This window comes from Tupaia chinensis, unplaced genomic scaffold (genome assembly GCF_000334495.1).
Source record: "Tupaia chinensis unplaced genomic scaffold, TupChi_1.0 Scaffold000567_1, whole genome shotgun sequence".
Taxonomy (NCBI): domain Eukaryota; kingdom Metazoa; phylum Chordata; class Mammalia; order Scandentia; family Tupaiidae; genus Tupaia; species Tupaia belangeri.
Window position 1 is genome coordinate 1,216,259 of NW_006160080.1, and position 17,299 is coordinate 1,233,557.

The 17,299-nt window shown below is 41.2% G+C and overlaps 1 protein-coding gene across 1 annotated transcript in view; it reads right to left on the bottom strand.

Annotated features, from left to right (window-relative positions):
- Positions 1–17,299, bottom strand: part of RBBP7 (RB binding protein 7, chromatin remodeling factor) — a 30,363-nt gene that overhangs the window by 4,794 nt on the left and 8,270 nt on the right. The window contains exons 3-10 of the mRNA XM_027775460.1: positions 15,833–15,978; positions 11,392–11,565; positions 9,810–9,925; positions 7,507–7,667; positions 5,329–5,455; positions 5,130–5,207; positions 4,449–4,525; positions 670–727 (exon numbers count right to left, since the gene is read on the bottom strand). Of these exons, the coding sequence (XP_027631261.1) occupies positions 706–727; positions 4,449–4,525; positions 5,130–5,207; positions 5,329–5,455; positions 7,507–7,667; positions 9,810–9,925; positions 11,392–11,565; positions 15,833–15,978 (901 nt within the window). The 3' untranslated portion in view covers positions 670–705. The remainder of the gene's footprint in view (positions 1–669; positions 728–4,448; positions 4,526–5,129; positions 5,208–5,328; positions 5,456–7,506; positions 7,668–9,809; positions 9,926–11,391; positions 11,566–15,832; positions 15,979–17,299) is intronic.

The following is a 17,299-nucleotide window of genomic DNA, read 5'->3' on the forward strand; positions in this document are numbered from 1 at the left end:
CTTCTAAAAAACTCCTCTCCAAAAAAAAAAAAAAAAAAAATCAGGCCATTAAATTTCCCCATACTGTTATAAAGTGTTCAGTATTGTTAACTGAATAGCAATAATACCCCCTTCGACACCACCAGAAACTCCTCAAAAATACTACAGTTATTAGCAAGAAATTACTGTATTCTTATTTTCCAGGAGTTCCAACTACTCTCAATGAGAAATTTGTAAAAAAAAATCCTCTGGGGCAGGACCAGCAGATGGTGTAATGGTTACGTTGCTGGACTCCTACACAAGTCAACTGCAGTTTAAGTCCTGGATTTGGCGGCTTAAAACTCATGCCAGGCGCGTGTGCGTGCCCAAAATCCTGAGGAGAATGGAGAAGGGACTGAGGCATGTCCATCCCCCTTAGGGGGTTATTTCTAACTTTGTTTCTCTGTCTCTCCGGTGAGTGCATGAGCCCCATAGCAAAAATCTCTTAAAAACAAAACATCCGAGGCTCCATTTACTATTTTTGATAGATGTCAAAGCCCAATCACAATAACCTCCAGGATCTCCACTCTGAAATCAACTCCAAGAGATAATAGTTGAAGTTCTGACTCATTCTTGAGATAAGTGAATCACTGACAGATACTCCAGTCTGCGTTTAACATTTTTATCTTGTGTAAGAAAGCCAATGTGTACCAGCAGTTCTGGAGGCCCGTCTTCTGCGTCTTCTGCTCATTGTTCTTCTCCAATTTTACTAGTAAGAAAGAACATAATGCTTTCATTATTGAAATTCTTGTAGCATAGTAACAGCTCAGAAAGCTCATCTTAAACACATCTTATACACAAGATACAACAACTTATTTCAGTACTACATCAATTGTAGGGTTTTTATTTTAATTATTTAGGGTGGTGGGAAATTTACTTTCTAAAAATGGGTCAGAGCAATTCATAATTGACAATAAAAAATGAGGGATTATTTATAGCAATAAGCTCAAAATTCCTGTAGTATTTTAACTGTGTTGTTTACTGCATTAAAATTACAAAATGAGGGGACCAGCAGTTGGCGTAATGGCTATGTCACTGGACTCCCACGTAGTCGACCGTAGTTCAAGTCCTCGCGACCCGGTGGCTTAAACTCATGTCAGGCATGTGTATGTGCATGTCCAAGATCCCGAGAGGAGAGTGGAGGAGAAGGAATTGCGGTGTGGTCATCCCCCCTCGGGGGTGATTAATTTCTCGCTTTCTGTCTTTCTGTCTATCTCTCTCTTTCTGGGGAGCACACACACCCTATAGCAAAAACCTCTTCAAAAAAAAAAAAGATAAAAATAATTAAAGGATGAGAGGTACATACAAATCTTTACATAAACTGACACACGGCCCCTTCAATTCTATGCTTCTACAATTTGCTTTTAAGGCTTTTGAATAACAAAAGTGAAATACAAGTGCACTGGAATGCTACAGATCTGTCAGAACATACAATAACCAAACAACTTTAACTATGGAATGTACATAAGCCAAGAAAAGGTTTTAAAAGTATTTTTTCCTTCTCTTCAAAATTTTAGTTTGTAGATATCGCAGATGGTATAATGGTTACATCACTGGACTCCCACACGGCCAACCATGGTTTGAGTTCAAGACCCGGTGGACTATAACTCTCATCAGGCACATGTGCATTTGTGCCCAAAATCCTGAGAGGAGAACGGAGAAGGGATTGTGGTGTGGCCATCTCCTCTGGAGGGTAATTTAACTCTGTCTCTCCAGCAAGAGCAAGTACCCTAAGGCAAAACTGTCTCTCAAAAACATATTTCATTTTGTATAACTTGCCTACTAATTGCATTGGGGTCAGAAGGTAGCGCAGTGGTTAAAGGCACTGGATTCCCATATGGCCAACCGCAGTCCGAGTCCTGGACCTGGACGCTTGCTTTCTCTCTTTCCTTTTCTCTGTCTGGTCAAATTAAAAAATAGTAATGAATGGAATCAAATAAATAAATAAATAAAGGGAAAAAGAACTTGCCTACTAGTCTCAATAAGTGAAATCACTCTTAACATTATATATTAATTATCAGCCCTTTCTCATATCTAGCCCAAAGACAGACTTTACTAAATATGAATGATTATTTAAAAAACCACCAACAGCCAAAGGGCCAGCAGCAGATGGCATAACAGTTACATTGCTAGACTTCCACATGACCGACCACAGTTCAAATCCCAGACCTGGTGACTTGAAAATCATGCTTGGGTGCATGTGTGTGCATGCCCAAGACCCTGGGAGGAGAATGGAGAAGGGACGACAGCATAGCCATCCTCCCGGGGGGTGATTTCTCACTTTGCCTTTTGCTGTCTCTGTGCCTCTGTCTCTCTGGCAAGCACATGTGCCTTAAGGCAAAAATCTCTTAAAAAAAAAAAAAAAAGGCAAAAGAACAACAACAAAAGCATCCCCAACCACCAACAGCCAAAATACACAGCCTTCCAATCAAGTTTCTCTTTACTTCCATAAAACTAATGAAACGAACCCAAACATGTAAATTAGGAGATAATTATGTTTCTTTTACCTGTCAGCAGCACACCTGATAGGAAAACTCACCTCTTTAATGTTGAATTCTACTTAATGCAAGTTTAATATAAAGTTATAAATGAACTGTAAGAAATCATACACTCGGGACCAGCAGTTGGAGTAACAGCTATGTCACTGGACTCCCATATAGTCAACTGCAATTCGAGTCCCAGACCAGGTGGCTTAAACTCACGCTGGGCACGTGTGTGTGTGCCCAAGATTCTGAGGAGAATGGAGGAGAATTGCGGTGTGGCCATCCCCCCATGGAGGGGGGTGATTTCTCGCTTTTTGTCTGTCTGTCTGGTGAGCACACGCACCCTATAGCAAAGCCTCTCAGAAAAAAAAAAAAAGAAAAAGAAAAGAAAATCAGAAATCACACACAAGGCCTGCAAAGTACTGGTACGTTCAGGAGCAATTCAGTGGTGAGGGTATCAGACCTCAAGCCGCGCTGTAGTACTTCACAGAACGACCATGCCATTTTGTTTTAGATTATAATTTTACTACTGAAATGGTTTCCAATTAAAACATAAGAATTTACTCAAATGTCTGCTTTAAAGATTTTCTACATCTCCAAGCATCTATCATGAGGGAATTTGTTCCATGATAACCTCAAACATTAGGTATTTTAAGGTTTATGTGTAAAAATTTTACTCTGCAGTCTCTCTCCTGTATACTGCAGAATAAATCTACTGTTTGTTAGTAAGGCTCCGTATATCTTTAATAAACTAAATTTAATCCACTTCAAGGTGACACATTTGATACAAGTAGGAAATTAGCTAGCTTTTGGTAAATTTATAATTTAAACTTAAGATGACAACATCTTATAGATATCATGGAGTGACAGTAACGGGTCTAAAGTCTCGGACAAAAAAAAAAGTAAAGGAATCCAAAATTCTTGGAATAGCAACTCTGAAGTAAAGAAATCTTAAGGGGACAACCTGTAGCAGCAAGTTAGGGCAGCTGAATCCCACGTGGCCGACTGTGCAATTCAAGTCCCAGATCCAGCAGCTGGAGAAACATGGTATTTGTGCATGCGCACTTAAAATCTCAAAAGAAGGGAAAGAAATGGACCAGGGACTGCAGTGCAACCGTGCTCCAGAGGAGTGATTTGCTCTCCTACCTCCCTGTGGAGAGTGTATATGTCCTCTGGCAAAAAAGAAAGAATGAAAAAAAGAAACCTTAAAAATTGAAAGTAACTATACAATGAGAGAACATTAAGTTAGTTCTCAGCATGGACTGTCCTTGTCTCCTTCATAAAGGTTTCCCCAGTGGTTATACAATCCACAGTAGAAATTCACATCTGCAGAATCAATCAAAACACAGAACACCTCTGAGAAAGAATAACCCTACCAATAGACCATGAGACAAATGGCTATCTTTTTTTTTTTTTTTTTTAAAGTTTTTTGCCATAGGGCACATGTGCTCACCAGCAACAGAGAAGTAAGAGGTCGTCCCCCGGAGGGTTGGCCATCCTACAGTCCCTTCTCCTCCGTTCTCCTCTTGGGATTTTAGGCATGTACACGCATGCACCTGCTGTATTTTTCAAGCCACCAGGTAGGGACTTAAACTGCAAGTCAGCCTTATGAGATCCTTAAGGCCTTAACCACCATACTACCTGGTAGCCCCACAGCTAACATTTTTATCCCTCTCTATAGCAAGAGTATTTTAAATACAATCACCTGGGTGCAAAAACAAACACAATTTCATGCTTGAATATCAATAGACAAACAAAAGTCACACCACAGATATTTATTTTATGGTCCGTTTGCTGACTCACTTCTATTTTATAGAACCAACTCTTTAGGGAAGATACTGAAGTTACTTTACAAAAAAAAGTTACTTTACTATTAGAGGTTTATTGAAGTGAAATGAACTAATTGCCTTTCTAGTGTATGGATTATTACATAATCTGCTAGATTACCTTAAATCCCACACATTGAGCCGGCGATCAGTACCACTTGAAGCCAGAATAGTTTCATTATGTGGAGACCAGTGGACCTACAGATATATTGAAGTAGAAATTTTGAATGGTTTGAAAGAACCCACTGTCCTAGGTTTGCTGCTACTGGCCTAATCTGTGATATTTTCCCACCTTGCATTCTGTATTTTTTAACCAGCCCAAGATCCTCCCTCTTCTCTCAGCCTGTCGAGGGCTCTTAAGTGATCCAGCTTCCAGCCTGCCCCCATGAGAGTCACGTCCCCCAGCACTGAGAAACTCAACTAGGAGTTCTCAAGACACTTCTTCGGTCTCATAACTATGCCAGAAGCTTGTACAATTTTCAATAAGGTGAATTTTTTTCCCTGTAAATCTCTGGTTTAAGCCATATAAGACAGTTTCTCAGCAGTGGTCCTGCCTTGCTCCCTGGATTCCATTTTCTAAAGCAATCCTGTTTTGTAAATCTTTTTCTTCTACTTCTGAACTAGCAGTCTTTTAAAAAGCTCCAAGATTTTTCCCATGAGTTCACTTCCACAGTACAACCAAGAGGAAATTTTTAAGAAAACTATGCCCCATGCTTATCATATACAAGGAAAAATGAAAAATTGCTCACTACCAAAGAATTACTAAAACTCGACACGCAGACACTAGAAAATCGTCACATACCTGGAAAATTTCATCTTTATGAGATTCAAAGGTATGGAGTTTTAATTTTAAGTTCCGCAGATCCCATAAAGCTACAGTCTGAAGAAAAATGACAGATGATCAATTCATTTCTGAACTTTCCATAATGATTTTCAAATATCTGATTAAAGCAGGAGACAACTGGGTTTTATAAACACCAAATATACAAAAATTTCAAAACCTTATCTGCAGAGCCAGTTGCTAGGATGAACTCGCTGTAGGGATTGAAGGAGAGGCAGTTGACCTCAGCCGTGTGGGCGTCCACCAAGTGGCTTGGCTTGGAGGTGGTATTGGACCTGGTGTCCCATCTGAAACACAAGAGGTACACGGTACACAGCACCCAAGGACGTTGCTCAAACCACCCAAGCTTTCCACATACTCACACTTGGCCCCATGACAGTGTCACATCATTCCACCATAACCTCTCCATGCCTGCCCCTTGAGAAAGACGCCAATCATGCATATGTGGCAATTTGGACTATGATTTCTAAAGAGCATTTTCCAAACCTATGGAAATTGAACTAGGGCTATCCTGTCTGGTTTCTCTTTTATTAGATCCCTAACACTCCAAGCATACAAAAGTACAAACTATGTGGAGAAAAACAATTTATAACTAGCCTGGTCAAATTCCACTATACCATATTTGCCTCAGATGAGAGCTTCAGTTTCTTTGAGATAGAAAGTACTAGAGGTGGCTGAATGCAGCCTTGTGGCCATACCACGATGGAATCATTCTCTTCCCTGACCTATAAAGTGGTCACTGTGGATCCTGATTTTGGTATTTATCACTACCAAGCATGTTCTTTCACACACACACACACACACACACACACACACACACACACACCATTTTCTCTTTCTTTTAAAAAATAAGTTGTGTTTGGGCTGGACATGTAGCTTGGTCAAGGGAAGCCAGAACCTACATGGCTGACTACAGTTTGAATATCAGCCTAGGCAGCTTGAAAACATGCTGGGTACGTACACACGTGCACCCCAAATCTTGAAGGAATGGAGATATGGAGACAGGAATTGTGGTATGATCATATCCCCTTGGAGGAGTGTTTTCTCCCTCTCCCTCTCTTGCATGTGCACACACTCTGGCAACTTTAAAAAATAAATAAAAGGGAACCAGCAGTTAGCGTAATGGCTATGTTGCTGGACTCCCACGTAGTCGACCGCAGTTTGCATCCCGGACCTGGTGGCTTAGAACTATAGCGAAAACTTCGCAAAAAAAAAAACAAACAACAACAAAAAAAAACCACTGCTTTTTATCCATATAGTACAGGAACTGTTACACATGCATGAATTAAGTTTCAAAGGAACAGTAGAGAAAAGAAGAGTTATAATCATTTGAAATTTGGGAGAACTCTAGAGTGGGTTTTTGTTTGTTTGTTTGTTTTTGCCTTAGGGCATGTGCACTTACTGGAGAGAGAGAGACATGAGAGAGAAAGTGAGAAATCTCCCCCACAGGGGGATGGCCAAGCTGCAATCCCTTTTCCTCCCAGGATCTTGGGCATGCACGCACACGTGCCCAGCGTGAGTTTAAGCCACCAGGTCCGGGATTCAAACAATAGTCAACTACATGAGAGCCCAGTGACATAGCCATTACACCAACTGCTACTCCCTTCTTCCTTTTTTTAAGAGAAGATTTTTGCTATAGGGCATGTGCACTCACCAGAGAGACAGGGAAAGCGAGAAATCACCTCTAAAGGGGATGGATGACATGCCACAATCCCTTCTCTGGGGATCTTGGGCATACATGCACACATGCCTGGTATGAGCTTTTAAGCCACCAGGTCTGGGACTTGAACTGCAATCAACTATGTGGGAGTCCAGCAATGTAACCATTACGTCATCTGCTGGTACTTGTTACTTTTTTTTAAGACCATAATTAAACTTTTTTTTATTTACTTATTTTTAATTAGACCAGAGAGGGACAGAGTGAGAGAGAAAGAGAAAGTGAGAAAGCAAGCCACCAGGTCCAGGACTCAAACTACAGTCGGACATGTGGGAGTCCAGCACCCCTGGTCACCAAACCACCTGCCTGCAACACTTTTATTTTTTAAAGTCATTTTTATTTAAATTTATCATTTATTTATTTATTTAAATTTGACCAGAGAGAGAAGGGGGGAGAGAGAGAGAGAAAGAGAGAGCGCATGCACAAGCAAGCCACCAGGTCCAGGACTTGAATTGTAGTTGGCCATGTGGGAGTCCAGTGCCTTCAACCATCACGCCCCCCACCAGGCCCCCACACTATAACATAACTTTAAGAAACAAATCAAAGTACAGTCCACCACAATCACTGATGGTTACTAAGGTCACCCAAATGACAAGATCCTAATGAACTTGTCCACCTTACATCATAAGTTTCTGATCATCAGCAACAGATCCAAACAATGACTCATGCAGCAGATGCCAGGCCACATCCTCTACGACAGCAGAGTGGCCGGTAAATATCGCTTTAGCATCCACAATTTTGCCTTCCTTTGGTCCTGCATTTATATCCCACAGACAGACAGTCTGAGGAAGAAGGGAAAAAAAAAAAAAGAACACAAGTTGTAAAGAGACTGAATTTAAGTGCTTACATATTAAACAATTTTTAAACAATCACATAAAACTAATTATATATAAAAATTAGAAATAAACACAAGGGAGAATACAAAGAAGAAGTGTGTACAACCTCAATGTGAGACAAGAATTGAGAAGACAGTATGATGGCAGGCAAGGGACACTTGGGCTGGAGCACTAACCTGCATACGTTCGGACACTTAGGTATCCAAAATCCATCTAGATGACACAGCAAACTCTTCTCTAACCATCACAGGAATTCTGTCAGCTCCCCAACCCAATGGCCTTCAGACATATTTCTTTTCTGCTGAAATCAGCCCGAGTTGGCTTTGGCTGCTTGCAGCCATTCCTTGACCAAGGCAATTACCTACTTTCAGTTTCTCGAACAGCTTAACAAATTGCAATGGACAGAAATATAGAGAGGGTCTGCCATATAACAGGCCCTGCTCTAGGAATAAGGATTTGCTGAGGAAGAAGGCAAGGAACCTGCTTGCATGAATGCTGGCTGTGGCCAAGTTACACGAGCTTTTAAAAGCAGAAGTCTACTTGCAATTGGAATCTTACCAAATACCTTTTGCTCACAGTAAGGGATCCATGAGAAAAAATAGAGTCGTTAGTGTTAAGTATGCTACAAACACTGATCTACACTAAATTTACAAGCTCACCTTGTATTTGGGCTGTACCCTTTTTTTTGGCTATAGGGTGGATGCACTCACCAGATGAAGGGAGTAAGGGAAGTGAGAAATCACCCCCTGGGAAAATGGCCACACTACACTCTCTTCTCCAGTCTCCATTTGGAATTTTTAGGCACACATGCACAGGTATCCAAGCCACCAGGTCCAGGATTTGGACTGCATGGTCAGCTATGTGGGATCCAGCCCCTTAACCTCTATACCACCTGCTAGCCCCAGGTGGTATTTTTAACTGTTAAAAAATATTTTATATGGCCAGCGAGTAGTGGTTCAAGTTTCATACCTGACAGTTTGAAAAACATGACAGGTGTCTGCATACAAAATCTCAAGAGGGACCAGCAGTTAGCGTAATGGCTATGTCGCTGGACTCCCATGTAGTCGACCATGGTTCACGACCCAGTGGCTTAAAACTCACACCGGGTGTGTGTGCGTGTGTGCCCAAGATCCTGAGAGGAGAATGGAGGAGAAGGGACTGCGGCATGGCCATCCCCTGGGGGGTGATTTCTCGCTTTCTGTCTCTTTCTGTCTGTCTGGTGAGCGCACGCGCCTGATAGTGAAACCATCTCGGAAAAAAAAAAACCCAAGGAAAGAATAGAGGAGCAGGGGTTGGGGCATGGCCATTCTCCTGAGGGGCAATTTTTCACCACGCCATACCCGTCTCTCTCTGGCAAATGTACACCCCCTATAGTAAAACTAACTTAACTAGTAAGTGGCCTCCAAAAAGTTATGGAAAACGCACATTATGAAGAAACTGAAAAATCACTTCAAAATTTTTTGCACCACAAACCCCTTGTACGTTAATCCTATTTTTCTATGAACTTGAAGTCTCCTCGTATTAAGTATAAGAAGTCAAGACAGAAAAGGCCACAGTAAATGATTACATTTAAATTAAATATCAACAGACAACTCTAGAGAGACAGAAATTTAGTGGTTACCAGAAGCTGAGGGGAAGGAGTGCGGCGGGGCTGGCTAAAAGACTAAAAAGTATGGAACATATTTGTGTGTGTGTGAGACATCAGGTGAAAATAATCCAGAATGAGCGGCAGTGGTTGCACAACTTAGTGAGTATACTGAATCACATACTCAAACCAAAAGCCCATATTAATCAGGCTCCACAAACACTCCAAAGAATTTCCATTATAAAGGCCTAGAAGTCCTCTTTAAAATAATGGGAGGCCTTTTGCCCACTATCCTAAGGGTCCTTTCAAATAGCCTTATGGACTCCTAAGACTCCAAAAGGGCAGTCTTGAGTATCGCCAATCTAAATCCTGGGGAAAAGTTACCACAATAATCAGCATTACTATCTCAGAAAACCTTTCATCTATGTCGCCCTCCTTCAATGCAGAGCTGCCTATGATACTCTCAGTACGTGAGCAAATGGTTAGAAGAATAAGTTTCTCACATGGTCGTCAGATGCACTTAGGAGATGCCCACTCAAATTAGAATTCCAGGAAAGACCGTAGCCTTCCTTTTGGTGACCTCTTAATCTAAGATCAGGATTACATTCTCCACTTGGGTCTAAGGGAAAAAAAAGATACAGAACTACAAAGTTAGTATCTGTTTATCAGAACTTTAAGAGTAAATTCTCACTCCTTTGAGCGAGCCATTAACAACAACTGCATATGAACAAGGACTTGGTCTGATGCACAACTGCTTTGAAAAGCTGTTCTCTCTGCCTCATTTTAAATACTCAATGCAAACCCAGGCTCATGACCACTAAATAACTGGATTCCTTTGGAAAACCCAATACTATTTCCAACACAAAAATACTGAATGGCATAGTGGTTACATTGCTGGACTCCCACATGGCTGACCGCGGTTTAAGTCTTGGACCCTGTGGCTTGAAAATCACATCATGTGTGTGTGTCCAAGATCCTGGGAGAAGAGACTGCAGCATGGCCATCCCTCCAGAGGGTGATTTCTCACTTACCCTCTCTCTCACTGTCTCCATCTCTCTGGAGAACGCACAAGATCTAAAGCAAAAAATTTTTTTAAAAAATAAAAGGAAGGAAAGAAAGAAAAAAAAATCACTCCCATGTAGTCAACTGCATTCATGTGTGTGCATGCCCAAGGTCCCGGGAGGAGAATGGAGAAGGGATTGTGGGGCCATCCCTACTGGGGGGCGATTTCTCACTTTCCCTCTCACTGTGTCTGTCTCTCCGTGCCCTCCCCCCCAGCACACATGCCCTAAGGAAAAACTCCCCTCCAAACAAAATACTGGAAACTTACAGCTCTCTTACAAATTTGTGTAACAGTAATCTCACCCCCACATTCTCAATCAATTTTTAGAATATTTTTAACATAGCAGGTCTAGTTGCTCAGTCTCCTGCATGTCTCTAGGAGAGCTTGCAACTATGAGTGACCCTTGGCCAACCTCTGGAAATGTGACCCTCAGAAAGTTCTTTATGTCACTGACCAATGAAGCTGTGTACGCTCAGAGCAGTGGGGCATGCTCTAGCAGCTTGTCAAGACTTGTAGGACTGTTTAGCAAGGTTCATGATGTATTTGGCTTCACCACTGGGGTCCTGAGTTTCTATTACAGTGGCTGGGCACAGAGGAGGATGTTCCCAATGGGACCAATCCTCCCTAAGAACCCCAAGCCCTGAAACAAATGAGTTTTCCTGGGCAGAAATATTTACCACGTGTCCTTGGATTTTGTTGCTAAAGAGAAAGCATGTCTTGTGTGGCCCAGCAGGAAGGACCTGGATGCCTATGGCTGATTTCTCTAGACTTCACCTGATGTGTATCTTTTTCCTTCTGCCTTTGCTCTAGATTCTTTGCTGAAATAAACCTTGGCCACAAGTATGAACTGCCCTAAGGTCGTTCTGGAAAAATTGCTAAATTTGAGGGTGGTTACGAGACCCCCAAACAATTTTAAGCCTTTAAAAAAGTCAAGAGTATAATCCTTTGAAAGACATTAAAAACATTAACATTTTTGAACCAAGAAATAGTTCAAACCATGACCTGATTTTATTATTACATACCTGGTTTAGCAGGGTGTTTTGTATAGTCAAAAACCAACACATCAGAAGATGGTGTTTTTGTAGCAATGATGTGAGGATTCTGAGGCATGTAGCGAGCACGGTTAACTTCTCCTTCATGATTAATTTTAATTTCACATTTAATTTTTCCTGTTACAGAACCAAAGCCACCAAATTCTAACGTGAGGAGAAAGAAATAAACAGACACATACACTTAGGGTTAAAACCCACAAGTTGCTCAATCTACCCAACAGATTTTAATCAGACAGAACACGAGGGACTTTGAAAAATTTGTAGAAAAATGGAATTAAAGTTCAGTTTCTGCAAGAATTTTTAAAAATCTATGCATAGTTCTAATATGTGCATTGTCCATGAACTTTTTGAAGACCTCGTGTATAGCACAAATTGATGACACAGACAGAAAAAGAGAATACCACAAAATGTGAGTCCACCGGTCACTTGGAATTTATTCCCAAAGCCTACATACACTGGAAAGTATCAATAGCTACTTTATACAAATTAGTTCAGTTCCACCTTGGATTGAAAATAACTGGTATCATCGGTTATGAATATGATAAAGTTATTCATTAAAATTTCAAATGACCACATAATGAATAAGACCATTGGAAGCATTGTACAGGAATTAGCATCTTTTAGGTTTCATAAAAACAGAAATGGGTCTTACCTTCAAGAATATGAATGCTGGGACCAGGAGTTAGCGTAATGGCTATGTCGCTGGACTCCCATGTAGTCAACTGCGGTTCGCGTCCCGGACCCAGTGGCTTAAATTCACGCCGGGTGTGTGTGCATATGTGCCCAAGATCCCGAGAGGAGAATGGAGAAGGGATTGCGGCGTGGCCATCCCCCCTAGGGGGTGATTTCTCGTTTTCTATCTCTCTGTCTCTCTCTTTCTGGCGAGTACATGCGCCCTATAGCAAAAACCTCTCCAACAAAAAAAGAAAAAAAGGATATGAATGCTTCTCAACTCTAATATCAACTAAACCTTTAAATAAGAAACCCAAGCTGATTCCCATCCATTCCTAAGACACACATACAGGCTGGTCCTGCTAGCTTGGTTTAATAGTACTACTGCAGTGCCAAAGTTAAAACAAGGAGGGTGGAATGGTCGTGTGGTCTACTGGTTAAGGCAGCTAGATCCCACAAGGCCAACCATGTGGTTTGAATTCTGAACCTATCAGCTTAAAAAACATGCCAGGCACATTTAAGTATCCCAAATCCCAAAAGGACAGAGAAAAAGAAAAAGGATTGTGGCATGGCTACGCCCTTTCAGGAGGAGCTTTCTCCTCTCCCATCTGTCTCTCTCTGCTAAGTGCATATACCCTCCAGCTTTAACAACAACAAAATCCAAGGGGACTAACCCCTCCATCTCCTGCAAGACTGTAGTGTTAGCCATGAAAGAGGCCTTGGAAAGTAACAAAACTGCACAAAAGGATGCTAACTTCTGAAAAGTAGCAAGATGTTAGCAGAAAAAGTACAAGGAGAGAACATCTAAGCAGATAGCAAACATGAATATTTTCTTTTGTGTTTATAGATAAAAATGTGAATTGTTTTTAAAGTTAGGAGGCTTCACATTGTAATTGTGTTATTTTTTTTTTCCTTATACTGTTTCTTCTCTGTACATTCCTTTTTAGCTTGCCCTAGTCTCAGGTCAGGGACCAACAACGCACACACCTAATGGAGCCAGGCAGGTAAAAGTAAAACAGGCTAGGGCAGGCCTGTCCAATCCCACATGATCAACAGAGTAGTTTGAGTACTGGAACTGGCAGCTTGAGGAACAAGCTGGGCGCATGTGCACCTGTGCTCAGAATCTCAAAAGAAGGGAAAAATGGAGAAGAAGTGATTGCAGTATGACCATTCTCCATGAAGGGGGTTGGGGGGAATGTTCCCTTTCTCTCTCTGGTGAGCAGAAGCACCCTCTGGCAAATTACTGGGTTGTCAGAAAGTCATGACACATTTCTGCATAGATACAGAAAAATGCAGCATGACTTTCCTGACAACCTGATTTAACAAAACAAAACAAAACTGGGGTGGCCTAGAGAAAGCATGCTGGAAGGAAAAACAACTTCTTAGTTCTAGCCAGCTCTCATGTGTGGGACTGCTTCCTGAATACCGGCTCCCATGTCTTAATATCTGTATCAAGCCATTCACCCATGTAGCAAACACAGATTATTTTACTGTGGCTGAAAACCATATCCAATTCCACACAACTACTCCAAAGCCTCTCCATTCACCTCTCTCTCAGAGGACCATATGCAAAAAAGCACCCATTTCTCTCCCAGCACTTTCCCTTTCCATCGTGTCACCTATCACGGTGTTGCCTCAGCCTAAGACCAACACTCCTGATTCTATTATCTCCTACCTCCTAGGACTCTGATCCAAACCCACTCCCACCCCTGACTTTCATCATCCCATCTCCAAGGACTCAGAGGTTGTAACCCTTCTGCCTCAAAGACAGTCGACCTTCCCAATACCTTGATCTAAAACAACCTAACGACTCTCCTCCTTAAAAAAATTGGGCTTCTAGGTGTGACTTACTTTAAACACAGGGCTTTGTTTTCTCACACTCAAAAGAAAAAATGTGAAAACCACAATCTTAATGATCCATTAAAAAAAACCCATAACTGAAATAAAAAAAGAAATGTGGGGCCAGCAGGTGGCGTGGTGGTTGGGGCAATGGACTCCCACATGGCTGACTGCAGTTTGAGTCCAGACCTGGTGGATTACTTCCTCACTCCCCCGCCCCCCCCCCCTCACTGGTCAAATTAAAATAAATAAGTAAACAAGGTTAAAAAAAATAATTCTTTAAAAAAATATGCTTTTGGAAAAAAAATTTAAAAAGGTGTTATCTGATAATTATTCCAGTTACTTAGAATGTAATATATTGGAAGTGTAACTTTAAAATTTTAATATGCCCATATACTATGTACAGAGACTTTGTTAAACTGAAAGCTCTGTAGTTATTAATTTTTAGTGAGAAGCCACTAAAAAATTTCTGATGACAATATTTACAAAAGCAATAAACAGGTTGTAGGAAAATGAACTACACATCTTGAGAGAGTAATAAACTTAGTAAACCACTTTGGATAATAGTTTTATATTAAGCTGACAACAACTATACCAAACCAGCAACTTCACTATACTAGATATAATATCTTATTTTTGACAAGAAAAAACAAACTAGAGCGAATACTGGAAAATGTTAAGACTATTAAACCACTTGGAGCTGGGTAATTAACCCAGTAGGTCTAGCTGTACAATCCTCACATCTGTGAGGGAAACTGGGACCATTACTGACCCTTGGCCAACTCTAGGGAATGCTAACCTCAGAAAGTTCTTGATGTCACTGATGGACTGATGATTTTGTGCAGTACACCTGGAGCAATGGTTCATGCTGTTCCCGTTGGTCAGGGTTCCTTGGCACAAACACCAAGATTAGTGATAGGTATCTCCTTTCATTCTTGGGGTCCTGAGTTTTCAAGTCATCATAGCTGGCTGCCAGCAGCACATGCCTAAGCAACCAGCCTCCCAAGAAAACCTCACTCTGAGACTCAAATGGACATCCATGGACAGAGATAGTCCACACAGATCGCCATAGTTTACTGCCAGAGAGAAAGCACATCCTGTGTGGCCTTGGAAGCGACTCATGCCAGACCTCCCTGAACTTGCTGATGCATATCTTTTTTTTTTCTTGCTGCTTTTGTTCTGTACTCTTTGCTGTAACAAACTTTAGCTCTAAGTATAATTTGCTATTGAGTCTTGTGAGTCCCTCTAGCAGTATCATTAACTTGGGGTGACTGGTGGGAATACTGAAACGGGAGTGTGCGCTTGACCAAAAAGAAAGTGAGTGGCTTTCTAAAGTAACCACTACTGCCCCTCTCCACCACAAAAAACTCCCACTACTAACTAGTGCCTCCTGATTTTTTCTATGCATATGACAACACAATTATTTTTACCAAAAGGGAATATTATAATCGAACATACCAGTTATTCACTTAGTTTATCTTGGACACCTTTCCAAACCAATACATATAGATTTTTCTTACTTTTGTTAATTGCTCAGGATGCAACAATATGTTTAATGAAAATAGTACATAGATACATAACCACTACATACAGGTTTTTTACATATACATAACAAGTACATATAAATTTTTCTCAGTCTTGGTAATTGCTCACCATACCACAGTACATTTAAAAATAACTTCCTATGAATCAACATCTGAGTTGCTGAGTTGACACCAATTTTTCAATCCTGCAAATAAAACTACAGTGAAATCTTTGCATGTGGGTGAGTAGTTTTGTAGGAGAAAACCCTAGAAGTTAAACTGCTGGGTCCAAAGCTAGTAGTATAAGAATTTAATAACATGCTTTGAAAGACACATATACCCTTTGACATCGATATTAGAATATATGGTATACCTACCACCCTTGTCACTGTCACAATGGGAAGCATCAAACTGTGCATCGTCATTGGGAATATGCACTCGAGCAACCACCAGATGATTCTGCTCATCAGATGTATGAGTTCCCAGCACTAGCCAATGAAGGGCGTAATCCTTTCCTTCCGGTCTGTTTAAGAGAGAAAATAAGTCACTCTAATCCTATAAGAAATCTTTGGTTGCTAACAGATTCAGTCCAATTCCTTCAAAACGTTTCAATTTCTTTTTCTTTTTTTGGAGAGGTTTTTTTTTCGCTATAGGGCGTGTGCGCTCGCCAGACAGAGAGACAGAAAGTGAGAAATCACCTCCCAGGGGGGATGGCCATGCCACAATCCCTTTTCCTCCATTCTCCTCTTGGGATCCTGGACACGCACGCACACGCGCCCGGCGTGAGTTTTAAGCCACTGGGTCCGGGACACGAACCGCGGTTGACTATGTGGGAGTCTAGCGACATAGCCATTACGCTAACTGCTGGTCCCGAAAAACATTTTAATTTCTTTAGTAAATAATACTGAGCATCAACTATCAGGTCATCAAGAAAATCATGACATATTTTTCTGGTTTTCTATGTAACAATGCTTCATGACTTTCCCAACAACCTAACACCTATCTGCTCCCCCTGTAGTTGCCAATTTAAAAATCCCCAAATAAGCAAATACAAGTAAATAGTCTAAGCACAACATGCAGATGCCTTGCCTTTTTACAAAAAAAAAAACAAAAAACAAAAAACAAAAAACCCTCCTTCTCTGCTTCAGTTATCAATGTGAACATGACCTTTTCCTTCTTTTTTTCTTTTTTCTTTTTTTTTGGAGAGATTTTCGCTATAGGGTGCGTGCGCTCGCCAGACAGACAGACAGAAAGAGAGAAATCACCCCCCAGGGGGGGATGGTCACGCCTCAATCCCTTCTCCTCCATTCTCCTCTCGGGATCTTGGGCATGCATGCACACACGCCCGGCGTGAGTTTTAAGCCACGGGATCCGGGACGCGAACCGCAGTCGACTACGTGGGAATCCAGCGACATAACCATTATGCTAACTGCTGGCTCCCAACATGACCTTTTCTAGAGCAGTACTCTGGGGAAGGTAAGCCCAACTCAGTAAAAACAAAGACCAATTGCCTACACAGGAGTCCGCCACTGATCCCAATACTCTTAATGACTTCCCACCTAAAAAACTATCTATTGCTCATAGTACCGTTTTAATACATTAGATGTATCTGATTTCCCAATAAGGGACAACCTTGTGGAAGGGAAAGAATAAAGTCTTGAGTCAGGAAAATTCCCACTACTAACTAATGCCTCCTGATTTTTTTCTAGGCATATGACAACACAATTATCTTAATAGTTTAAATACTGGCTCAAACTGAAATTAGCTATATACAATTTCTTAAATCATAACCATCTAGGGGCCTCCTCACCTATATATATATATATATATATATATATATATGC